Raw genomic sequence first — 13179 nt, 5'->3', positions numbered from 1 at the left:
ACACTCAATGTATACCCAATTTTACTTTGTTTATGAATCAGGGGATACACATTTTGATACCAATGTTGCTGTATTGAAAATGTGTTCTTAAAAGCAAGATCATTTCTTAAAATATAGTATTAACTTGACGTAACTGAGAATAAATAAATATTCTCTCATGGTATATGTCATTTTATATTGCCGTATAAAGATACATCGCATCATGATATAGTAACATTTCCAGAGATTCAATTGAGATTAATGTAAATTAAATACAAGAAACATGAAGATACTTAAAATAATAAATCCACAGCGGGGACATTTGCAGTGTTACAGCAGCAAAGTGGATAGTGCAACAACAAGAAGCATCAGTAGAAGTAATAAACAAACTGTGAAGGTAACAGTTAGGCTAAGCTAAACGGCAGCTGGCTAAAACCTTATATTGAACTGAGACATGAGAGTGGTATCAATTAATTGTATCAATCTTCTCATCCAACTCTTTGCAAGGTGAATAAGCATGTTTCCCAAAATTATATTAAAAGATATTCCTTTATTCCATGTCCAAAATATACCTTTTATATCATATTCAATATCTCCAGATCAATACAGTATAGAGACTTATTTTCTGTTTGTTTAGAAGCAGAGAAATGCACCATTTCAACGAGGTCTTCCATGCCATCCATCCATAAATTATATAAAGTAATGTTTAATATCTCCACATTGCTTCAAGCTAGCGTCATTCTCTTGTTTAGCCTGAAAGGTAACACCGGGGACTTTCCAAAGAGGGCTTCTGTGTAATCTTAGGACTTCAAGAAGCTTTGTAATCCGGCCTGGAACTGCAGTGTCTTTTCAGAGACTTTGCACAATAAGTCCAGAACGATATATCCACAACGGAATGGTTATTTATTCATCTTTTTGTATGAAAAGGTATTGTTTTACTGTTAGCCCGGGCCATCTTGAATCTTATCAGAATGTTGTCAGGTGAGTGTCGACCAATCAGAGGCTGTGTTTCTATCTTCTTCTTCTTTGGTGATTTACGGTAGACGGCATCATCATTGTTGCAGATGCTGCAACTTTCCTGACTGTTACTTTGCTGCTTCATATACTAAACTTAAACAATGAACAAATAAACCAGAATAATGAAATAACAGTGTAAATGTAATACATAATGTGTAGATTCTCATTTGCACATTTGGATAGTATTGTATGGTCTTGTGACCCCTTTAGTTATATATCCAAAACACAGAAGGGTCCCATCCCCCAGTTTGGTATGTAAATGTATTTCATTAGCTATATCATCGTCATATCACTCAACTCTAATCAGAAAAACAGCAGGAGACATGTTATTTAGACAAAACCCAACATTTATTCATCTGTCGGCAGTGTACTCACAGTCAACATAGTCCAGAATACTATGAAACAGGTTTCACACTGTGTGTATAGTACAAGAATAATTCTTCTCATTTATAGATACAATAACATACCAAGGTTCCAAACAAAATGTGCACCCCACAGACCAAAACAGCCCTCAGAAAATGAGGACATAAGCGTACTGTCATGTTTTTAAATATTAACATTTTCATGTAACCTTCAGGAATACATCTTTGTATTGTGACCATACAATCCAAAAAGCTGTCTTAGCACTGTTAAAACTCGGAATAACGTTTCATTTAAAAAGGCCCGTCAACTAAGGCTAAATGATATGACAGTGAAACGTTCCCAGAGGAGACTTTCAAGTTGTTGCCTCTTATTGTGGCTCCAATTATGGTGAAAACCATTAATGATTTATTAGAGTTACATCTCGTCAATCTCAGTGTTATATTTACATGAATGTGACTGTGACAAACTGCTAATTCATTGGGGAGCTATTTTGCATGAGTCCAAACATCCATATTATGCTGTGAGTCGAATCAAGAAGACATGATAATCTGCCAAATTTTAGATTTTTAGAACATGCATTAAAACGTCATGGGCAATGTGCATTATGACTGAATCCCATTGTGTCTGCTAAAGGAAATAGTGTTATTCAAACCATCACATACTGCAAGACGATCTTTGTAATTCAGTATTTCTATTTGCAGAATAAATTGCAATATGTGCACATCCTCGATATATATATAAAAAAAAAACTATAGGTTTGGTTTATTTTGAAAATAAATTAAAACAAATCTAAATCAATAGAAATTGTGTGTCAACATCAAGGCATATAAGCAAGTAATTATGTGTACTCTCATATGTTTCCATTGCAATGGAAGATGTCAATAAACCTGATGTCAAAAATGAGGAGGGGGGGGGCAACCATGTTGACTAACAGATGTCTTACACACACGTATGTGATATACAAGGTCTCTTATGCTTGGCTTCAGCTGAGACAACTGGCATAAAAGCTCCATCTCTGGACACCAGCCAGTGCTAAACACACTTGCTCCCTGTTCTGCTCCTCCTCCTTCACTTTGGCGAGCAGTGGCCTTTATTCACATGAGGAGGAGAAATAGTCACAAGGGGGGGGCTTGGCTTGAGTGGGTGGAGAGGATGTAACCCCACTCTGCTCCCTCCCAAATACTGTATAGACCAGGGATTCCAGTGTAGGCCATCTGTGAGGGATGTAGAGACACTGAGGCGGCAGCTTCTCTCAACAGGAGCAGTTCCCACAGCCCTTAACGCTGTTGAGGATCTCCTCCTGCAATTTTTTCCTCTCCTCCTCCTTCTGGGATATGCGCTCATCCGGCGGCTTGGGCGAGCGGTTGTTAATGTTGAGGGTTTTGCTGTTCTGGGCGTTCCACAGGTCTGCGTACAAGCTGCCAGGGGTACTGAGGAGGGCGTTGTGGTTGCCTCGCTCTGCCACTTTACCCTGGCATTCAAGAAAAGAGCAGGAAAGAAGAAACACATGGAACCTGAACTTGCCATGCAAGTTGTGCAGCACACATGAAGTTAAAATGAAGAGGCCATGAACACAGAGTCCTATAGTTAGCATGTCGTCATGACCACACAACAGTGACCACACACTGCGGAGACTCAGCTTCCCCCCCTCCCTAGAATCCCTGCCGCCTCCCCAACAACTGTTGCAATTTCTCTCGCAAAAACACAGACTCACAGACACACGCAACAAACACGCATCCCTCCCACACAGTCAAACACAAATGAAGGCACTCCCATCCCCCACCTCCGATGAGCATGCAGAGGTGTTGGCATCATCTTTAGTGCACCCAAGATGAGCATGTGACTGCCTCCGCTCGTTATTTTAATGAGCACCCCAGGCAGTCCTCTGCTGGTGACACCAGAAAACGGCATGGCGACATCACACGCAAACATGCCTCCTCGCCACAACCCTCTGATCCCTTCCATCTGACTCGGGAACGACACATGCTCACTCGCCACAGTTCAAAGAAACCTCTTCTCATTTTATCCTATCTGAGTCGAGCACTGGTGGAAAATGTCATTTCATCTGTGTTACTTCTCATATTAACTCTTACTTTCCAGATAATAACTGACTTCCCTCTGTCTTTTTGTGCTGCACTGTGTCTCAAGCCCAGCCCGTTACTTACTGCAGCATTTTTCTCTTCTCTTGGATATTTCTCTGATGCACGAGACACAATGTGACAATGCATCGAAAAGATTTTAAAAACATACTCTATGTCGCTATGGCACCTTCAGCACGACTTAAACACATCTGACCAAAACCTGTACAGATAAACCATTTGAATGGTGAGCTCCATTAAAAGACATGTTTAGTCCTGGATGAGGCCTCATCAGTGTCTGGGAAGCTGGCCCATACATTATTAGTCATCGAGACAAACAAGACACGCCATCTGACCAAAACAGCCAGTCGAGTTGGACTGCTTTAATGAGCCCTTATGGAGAAAATAATACATTCACTTCTACCAACAGTGTCCTGTTGTTGTTGTTGAAGTTAATGAGAAAAGCTAAACAAAGCATGTTTTCATCATGTACGTTGTAGAAAGGTAACACAAAACGAATGAGGTTGCTCTCTAAATTCTTGTGTCTTGCAGATACAGTGCGCTAAAGGTCACGCAGAGTGCAGGTCATCATCCTTCCGTTCAATGAAAAATCGTCTAATTGGACTGGCAATTAACACAGCGCATGTTTTTGCTCGGAAACTCTGAACCGTCATATTATTTGCTTTTTATTAAGCTGACATTACAGCTGGAATGTTAATTAGGCAAGGTATGAGATCAAGTAAAAAAATAAGTGGATGAGTTCTTACCTCATTGAGCACTATAATCTCGTCTGCGTCTACGATTGTGGAAAGCCTGTGGGCGATGAACACTGATGTCCTGTTCTTCACCATCTCCTTCATTGAAGTCAGGATGTTCTGGAAGCACACAAAGACAAATAACTTAATCACTCCATTAGGCTTTACAAGAGTAACCCCTTATCTAAAAGAAAATAGTTCCCCAGGTTTGCAATAATGGTGGCATGCAAAAATAATATGTAAAAAGTGCATTAATGACAGGATATATATGAAATGTACTCCCAAACTTTGATTCGAAGGAGAAGCTAAGTCAACAGCATGTTGCTCAGCAACATCCACCTTCATATACTTTTCGTTCCAATGTTTACATATGATAATTTTAAAACACCATTGTGATGAGAAGCAACAGCAAATCTCAATTAACAACCACATCTACTGCCCCACCCTTTTCCCTGAAGTTCAGAGAGGGCATGCTGAACTTTTTTATTAGATGTAACATTTACAAAGACTGTGAGGTTTAAGCTGAGCTGGGATTAACAGGAGAAAACAATGGCAGGTAGCAGGGGAGAACATGGGGGTTGTGTGTGTGTGTGTGTGTGTGTGTGTCGCGAGCGAGCGAGAGGGGGTGTATGTCACGCTGTGTATGACGCAGGAGTGAGCTGAGTTATTGTGCATCTACAGCAGGTGACTTGGTGTTTGTTCTGCTAAATGTGTATGCAGGCACGCTGAGGTGTCAACCTGTACGTGCAGCAGACAACGGGCACTTGTGGTTATGGTATGCAGTAAGCATGCCTGTGTCTGTCAGTGTGTGTATGTTCATGCACTGTCAGGCCCACCTCTTCGGTGATAGAGTCGAGGGAGGATGTTGCTTCATCATACAGCAGGACAGGTGGATTCTTTAGTATTGCGCGGGCAATGGCAACACGTTGCTTCTCCCCTCCTGAAACAAAACAACAGATGTCATGAATAAAAGCAAACCAGGCTAAAGGCAAAAAGTTTGAAATATGTAAGAATACAGCAGGTCTCTCTCTGACCCTTCTCATCAGATAATTACCTCAAACAAAGGGCTGGTAAAATTTCACTTTCATTTGAGTGTAAGGGAAAAGTCATCAAAGATTTCTGCCACTGTGTCTGACTCGGTCTTTATTACATATGAGCTGTGTGGCCTCTTGAAAGCAAGTGGCATTCTGCAGATATAAATACTGCTGGCAGTGGAGAGCGGCAATGAAGGAAGTTTGGAGCATCACAGCCCCGACTGCCCCCCCTCCTCTGACAAACTCATTGGCAGCTGTCACGTACAGCAGCAGATAAATTAATGAGAAGTTAGTCATGTCTTTATTTTGTCCGTTCTCTCACTCACTCAGGCACTCCACATAAAGAAATCTGTGCTGCTAGTAATTGCATCTTGAATTTTGAGTGAAAGTGCTCACACACAGTGTGTGTTAAACATTGTGTGTTCATGTTGGCTAAATGAGTTGCAGCGTGATGATAGGAGCAAAATACTACGTGATCGTGTGCTATCACTGCAGATCAAATAAGGCAGCGTGCCATTAAACAAGTTCACACACTACTCAGAAAAGGACAATGAAATAATGGTGCAGCTGCAGATGAAGTCTCATAATGAAACTCATAAAATAAGGTCAAATTTAGTAATTAAATCAAGTTTATTTATCAGCTTCTTTTACAAGACAGCAGCTCATAAACAAAGTCTTAAAAGTATTTTCAAATGCAATAGTTAGACAGAAATGTTAATATAATCTAGAGCTGTACAAATGTTAATACTGCTCACTGCATTTTGTAGTCTCTCAGTCACATTTATTCCTCAAAGCATACAAATAAGATGGCACCTGCCACCCTAATATACTGTATATAATAGAATATTATTTGGGTAATTACATGACATGTAATGTAGTTAGGAGTTCAGCTACAACAGCTGTAACAGTTAGATACAGCCTGATTGCAGTACTGTTAATCACCCACTGAGACCAGAAATATTCAAGCCCCATTCTGATACCATACCCCAAATCATACCTCACATCACCATAGCAATATTATATTAGAGATGAAATTATTAGTTGATTAATCTTCCACAATTTTGATAGAAATAGTTAATAGTCAATTATCAATGAAACTGCAGAACATTCTCTGCTCCCACCTACTTAATGTGAGGATTTGCGGCTTCTCTCTTTTGTACATCAATATAAATTAAACATGTTTTTTTAATGTTGAATCGACAGATTAATCAATAATGAAAATAGATGAAACAAGAACAATATAATTAGATTATTTCTGGGTTTTAAATTGTTTAACTTAGTATACCATCCAGGGAAATACATAGAACACACAGCTCTTTTACTTGCTTCTGCAGAGGAGACCATATTTAAACAGTAGTCATAATAGTGCAGCAAACCTGACAGCTTGAGCCCTCGCTCCCCAACCTGGGTGTCATAGCCATGGGGCATCCTGAGGATAGCATCATGGATGCCTGCTAGCCGCGCCACTTGGTACACCTCCTCTGGTGTAGCGTGGATGTTCCCATACTGCAGGTTGTAGAAGATGGTGTTGTGGAACAGAACGCTATCCTGATACAGACACAGTTGGGAAAAAAAAAATAAAAAAGAGGCTTCAGAAAATATTTTTATTGCAGCATAGACAGAAACAGAGGACTGCAGATACAAAGACAGGGGTAGGAGGGAGAAAGAGAAGGATCGCAAATGACAAAAATACTGTTTATGCACCATCTGTTCAGATCGGCCTCTGAGCTCGCTGCAGTGAAAACCTAACTGAATTCAGTTTATTTCTAATGCGGTTGTTAACTACTAATGTTACTTTGTTCTATGCTGCCCCCTTGTTGTATACAAGTATCAATAATAAGTCAAATATATTACATTACATTATATTATATTAAATTCATATCTAGACACATGTACATTTCATTTGTGGGGATAAAGCTCCAAATAGTAAAAAAACAAACAAACAAACAATCTATGTAGTGTCGATAACACGTTATGTTTTCATTGTTTCTTTTTTGTTTGTTTGATTGTGTTGGTGCGTCTCAGACCTGAGGTACAACCCCCAAAGACCTCCGCAGGCTGTCAAGGCTGATGTCTCGGATATTCTGCCCCGCTATGTAGATGTTCCCCCGCTGGGGCTCAAAGAAGCGGAACAACAGCCGCACAATGGTGCTCTTCCTGCAACCAGACGTGGAACCAATCATCAGCATTATTCTGCCTGTGAGCTGCACCCCCACAGTCTACTGATGATATCTGATGATAAGTCTGCACATACAAATGAGATGACACATACCTGGCTAAAGGTTTGACAGTCAGAGTACTTCTATGAAAGGTGACCTACCCTGACCCACTGCCACCAACTATGGCCACCTTCTTCCCAGCAGGCACTTCGAAGGACACTCCGGTTAGCACTTTCTGGCCCTCCAGGTATTCAAAATAGACGTCCTCGAAACGAATGGTGGCCCCCTGTGGTGCGATGGCTAATGGCGGGGCGAGATCCCTCTCCTAGAGAAAACCATCAGAGGGTTGATACAGACGAAACGGAGAGAGAGGAGACGGATACAGAACAGCCACTGGCAGACAAGGGCCGGCATGATGCAACATTACTCCAACACCTTGTAGAGGGGTATAATGCTGGAGCACAGAGACAACATGGCCAACATAAAGCAGAGACATTCACAGCAAATTCCAGAGGTCATTTCAACTGATGCTTCAGACGCTGCCCTTCATGGTGACTGATGGATCAATAGGTGTGAAAACTTTCGGTGCATACTGAGCTGAGCCAGAGTGCTGTGCTGAGATGCAGCCAAGGTCAGCTGTAAATAAAGCGCTGTCCTTGCCCTGAGTAGTTGTAAAAGCCTGTTCCGCTCCGTTTCTATACTATCTAATAACAACGCAATCATCCACAATCCACCTCAGCCAATTAATACAAATAACTCATAGTCCATTAGTACAAACAAATGATAATTTTACACACCCCCAACATGGAAAATAGCCAAAATAATTTATTTTGCGGAGCAGTTTCAAGTAAGGGGGTGTTTTAAATGATTTTACATCTACATAATAGGCCAATGTGTTCCACACGACAAAAAAAAAGCATTCAGACAGTAATGGCCTGCTGGGCAGTGCCATTCCACAGGGAATCACAATGGAGAGGAGTATTACTGATGAGTGAAAAATAACTGGACAGATTTATTTCTCCTACTATAATTACAGGCTGGAGATGGAAAAGGCATTCATTTTGTTAGGCAGCAGGCGCACATTTGCACTTAAATGTGCTCTTCTGACGCAAGATGGGCTGTCGTGTTGTGAAAAAGAAGAAGATAAAAGCAATGAAATGTCTGAAATGTCTCACAAAAGTGATAGCTATGACAGCGAAGAAACCGAGGACAAACATGGTAAAATCGGAATGGACGGGATCTAGTTTTGAATGTGACTTGGCATTTCTTTTTAAGTTGAATTCACAAATAGGCAATTCAACGTTAATAACACTATGTAGTGTATATAAAGGGCAGAACATGTGTCTTGGCACTTGAACTGAAATAATCAGCTACTGTTTTCATAATCATTTGTCATTCAAGAAAAAGAAAAGCTAAACCATTTCTTGGTTTAGCTTTTCAAAAGTAAGATTTGATGTGATTTTGATGTTCATTAGTTGCAGCCCTAGTGGGCAATGGAAAACTTAAAGGGGACAGTGAAGAGGACAGCACTTTAGTGCAAGAGTCCAAGCCCAAAAAGGTGCCTTTGGTTAACAAGAATATGAATGAAAATTAGGCAAAAATTGAAAACTGAAAACAGAACATTTAGCACAGTTTTCCCCTTCTTTCCACAACTTGACAGGACAAAAAAGTGTGTACTAGGGGTGGGGGAAAATATCGATACAGCATAGTATCGCCATATTTTTCGTGGCAATACTGTATCGATACACAGACGCCAAGTATCGTTCTTTTATTATATACTGTATGTGTTGGTCAGTTTATCTGCTTGACAATCCCATTTTGCAGCAATAAAACTGAAGTGAGATGAACAAAGACAAATGTATCTTTTTAGATAAAACAGATGTTGACAAAGTTCCCTTTTGGGGACATAATTTGAAATTGGGAAAAATTTGAAGTTGGAAAAAAAGGTAATAAATTGCAATATATTGCAATATGTTTAAAATCGCAATAATATCGTATCGTGACATACAGTGGTGCTCATAAGTTTATGAACCCATGCTGGTTTTATTTCAGTTAAAAAACTTATGCCCCCTGTATTTTAAGGAAGCACATTTATTTATTTACGATACATTATTCATTCACAAAGAAAATTGGTTTCGTTAAAGGTTGAATTTTTCCTCATTTTTTTAATTATGGCATTTTTTTATTCCTCTTTTTAGTCAACTTTAGCATGGGTTCATAAACTTATGAGCACCACTGTAAGTATCGTGATGATATCGTATCGTGAGGCCTCTGGTGATTCCCACCCCTAGTGTGTACCATTAGGTCCTCTATACAATGGGTGAATGAGCACTATCACTGATTGAGCAGATGAGCTGCACAAACAGTTCAACAACAAAACTCTCATATATCATCATCAATTTTAGTCAATGATCATTTTTATCAGAAAACTATGCAAATAAAACAAACATGTTCCGTTATTTCGAAACCCACTGACATCTCCGACTCACAGACCATCAGCACCGGATCCCCTCAGGGTTGTGTTCTTTCCCCCCTGCTCTTCTCCCTGTACACCAACAGCTGCACCTCCAGTCACCAGTCTGTCAAGCTTCTGAAATTCGCGGACGACACCTCCCTCATCGGACTCATCTCTGATGGTGACGAGTCCACCTACAGGTGGGAGGCTGACCACCTGGTGACCTGGTGCAAGCAAAACAATATAGAGCTCTAACGCTCTAAAGACAGTGGAGATGGTTGTGGACTTCAGGAAGAATTCAGCCCCACCTGCTGCCATCACCCTCTGTGACTCCACAGTTAACATTGTGGAGTCTTTCCGCTTCCTGGGAACTATCATCTCCCAGGACCTCAAGTGGGAGCTGAACATCAGCTCCCTCGTCAAGAAAGCGCAACAGAGGATGTAATTCAACCTGCCAAAGACAATGATGGTGCACTTCTACACAGCCATTATTGAGTCCATCCTCACATCCTCCATCACCATCTGGTACGCTGCTAGCACAGCCAAGGACAAGGGCATGACTGCAGCGTGTCATTCGGTCAGCTGAGAAGGTGATTGGCTGCAATCTGCCGCCGCTCCAGGACCTTTACGCCACCAGGACTCTGAAGCGTGCTGGAAAGATTGTGGCTGACCCCTCCCACTCCCGGCAACAAACTCTTTGAGCCACTCCCCTCTGGCAGGAGGCTGAGGTCCATCAGGATCAAAACCTCACGTCACAAGGACAGTTTTTTCCCCTGTGCCACTAGCCTTATTAACAAGGCCCGGAAACCACCCTGACTCTCTCCACACCCCACCTCTGGCTCTACATGCCACTCTACTTAATCTGCTCTTTTTATCTTAATTCTTACTCTTTCTACATTCTGTGTGTGTATATACATACACACACACACACACACACACACAAACACAACCTGTTTGTTTAACTTATTTTAGAGAATGTGTGACATGCACCTACAACACCAAAACAAATTCCTTGTATGTGTAAAAAACGTACTTGGCAATCAAAGCTTTTCTGATTCTGATTCTGATCAAGACAAATAAAAACTGTTAATGTCGAAAACATGAACCATGGTTTTACACACTACAAAATCAAAATGTAGGGTGCATCAATTAAAATGGCTACTTAACTTACTTAACGCTTTAAATAAATCAGCAAAAAGTCAGCTCTGCTGCAATTTCTCTTAACATCCCGACCAGCGAGTAATGTCGTGCTTTACAAGTGGCAATAGACGAGGAAGCACCTGAGTCACATCAAGCACGTAATTACTGTCTGACTACAACCTATCATTTTTTACAGCACATGTGGATAGGTTAGCTATGTCACACGGCCAAGAATAACTCAGTCCTGTGTTAAAATCTTTTACCACCATTATGTGCTGCTGCTGGAGAAAAAGATCTCTTGCAAAGGCTTAATCAAATTTTTTAGATCTTATATTTCACTCGGTATTAACTTTCTATTGTCGGCAAGTGTACTGTTCTCTCGTGTGAGAGCAAGAAAAAGAATGGAACATTGTTGTTGTTTTTTTTGCAGTTTACTGAGAAGACGCATGTCAGGCCGACAAGTTACCTTGATCTTGGTGTCGACGCTGAGCAGGGTGAAAAGAGTGTTCATGTCTATTAGGGCCTGCCGGGTCTCTCTGTACACTGTGCCCAGGAAGTTGAGGGGGAGGGAGAGCTGGAAGAGCAGCCCATTCACCATCACCAGGTCTCCCACGGTCATCGTACCTACACGACATCAACAGAACAACTTACAGACATGCACATTATCTAGCTCTATTGGATCATGCATGTACAGTATCATGGGATACAAGATCTAAAAAAAAAAAAAAAAAAAAAAGAACACTCACTCTTTGAAGTTGTGAAAGCAGACAAAGCATGTTACAGTCTGAATCTATCTCCACCCGCTGTGATTTCATTTTCTGCATCATGGCTAATTTATTTCCTATTCATGCCACTTTTTCATGCTTGCTGTGCTTTGTTCTCATTTAGTTTCTATTATACCGTTCAGTCAGGGTTTCACTTGTCCTATTTCATCTGTCCATTTGATTTTGTTTTGAGGTGGTTTTATTCTTAAACTTTCTTATTTCTAAATGCACTGCTGGAGATGCAGATAATGGGCATGAAGAGGTCAATTCAGGTCCAGTGATGTATTTTGTGCCGGGATGCTATACATTTTTTTCATGGTTTATAGATCTTGAGAGAATGATTTTTCCAAAAATTGGACATCACACACACTCACCTGCCACAATCCCCTTGCTAGCCAGCAACATCATGCCAGTGAGGCCGACACTGAAGATGGCACTCTGGCCAAAGTTGAGGAGGGCGAGCGTGGACGTGGTTTTTAAAGAGGACGACTCATAGGTCTTCAGGTATCCATCATACTTTTCAGCTTCATACTTCTCATTGTTGAAGTACTGCAGCCGAGATGAGAAACATGCAGAGAGGGAACACAGGGCACGGAGATAGCAAAAAGGATTCACAAAAGGAAAGAAAGTGAAAGTTGAGAGAAAAGGGGGAGAGAGACAAAATATGGTTAAGGTTAAAGTATAAGCGAGAGTAGTGTCAGGCAGACACTTTAGCGCAGCCTGCCTCAAGGCTGCATTTGTTCTCTGTGACCGCTCTGGGCGTAGTCTGGGTCTCAGTTGGCTTCTAAAGCACTTTTTCATGTCTCTGTATCTTCATCTCCTCCCTACTGATCTTAAAGGATGTGGAGGGTGGTAGAACAAAATCCAGCAAAGCAGCTTTGGCTGAGGGTAGCGATTATGGCAAAATAACAGTTTATAAAATATTAGGCAATTATAATTGTAAGGAAAGCCTAAACATCACTTGCACGTTAAACAAGAATTGCTGCAGAGTATTCATCATTGGCACTGTCATCTTCTGTATTAACATCTCTAGCACAGATAGCTCTGAAGTGTTACACCGCACAAGAAGCACTAATTTTGATTAAGACATATAGCTATCAGTTAGAGAAAATCAGCCTCATGAATCAGCCACAAGCACATCTCTTAAATTCGGCACATAAAACTACACCATGATCATAACAGCAACCCTCCTCAACTCTGCTGCCAATTACCTAATATTGCTGTTTGTTTAGTTTGCACTATTGTTCCTCTGCTCTGGTTAAGTGGGCGATTTGCTGCTCTAGCAAACGGCAGTGGTGCTGTGCTGCTACAGACTTGCCACTGATGTGCATATAGGGAAATGCAAGAAATCAGAGAGAAAGAGAGATGGAGAGAGAGAAGAAAGTAGCACATGGAGGACAAACAGAAGCAATGCAAGGCACCGTGTTCAGGTTCT

At 41.1% G+C, this 13179-nt stretch overlaps 1 protein-coding gene across 1 annotated transcript in view; it reads right to left on the bottom strand.

Moving 5' to 3' along the window:
* Nucleotides 1-1322: 1322 nt before the first annotated feature.
* The window catches only part of abcb7 (ATP-binding cassette, sub-family B (MDR/TAP), member 7), a 31034-nt gene continuing 19177 nt past the window's right edge, over nt 1323-13179 (bottom strand). Inside the window, exons 9-16 of the mRNA XM_078260834.1 lie at nt 12119-12293; nt 11447-11604; nt 7547-7710; nt 7254-7383; nt 6603-6774; nt 5029-5132; nt 4205-4312; nt 1323-2830 (exon numbers count right to left, since the gene is read on the bottom strand). Of these exons, the coding sequence (XP_078116960.1) occupies nt 2612-2830; nt 4205-4312; nt 5029-5132; nt 6603-6774; nt 7254-7383; nt 7547-7710; nt 11447-11604; nt 12119-12293 (1230 nt within the window). The 3' untranslated portion in view covers nt 1323-2611. The remainder of the gene's footprint in view (nt 2831-4204; nt 4313-5028; nt 5133-6602; nt 6775-7253; nt 7384-7546; nt 7711-11446; nt 11605-12118; nt 12294-13179) is intronic.

The sequence above is a fragment of the Sander vitreus genome, chromosome 10, assembly GCF_031162955.1.
Source record: "Sander vitreus isolate 19-12246 chromosome 10, sanVit1, whole genome shotgun sequence".
Taxonomy (NCBI): domain Eukaryota; kingdom Metazoa; phylum Chordata; class Actinopteri; order Perciformes; family Percidae; genus Sander; species Sander vitreus.
This window is presented reverse-complemented; position numbering and strand designations above follow the sequence as displayed.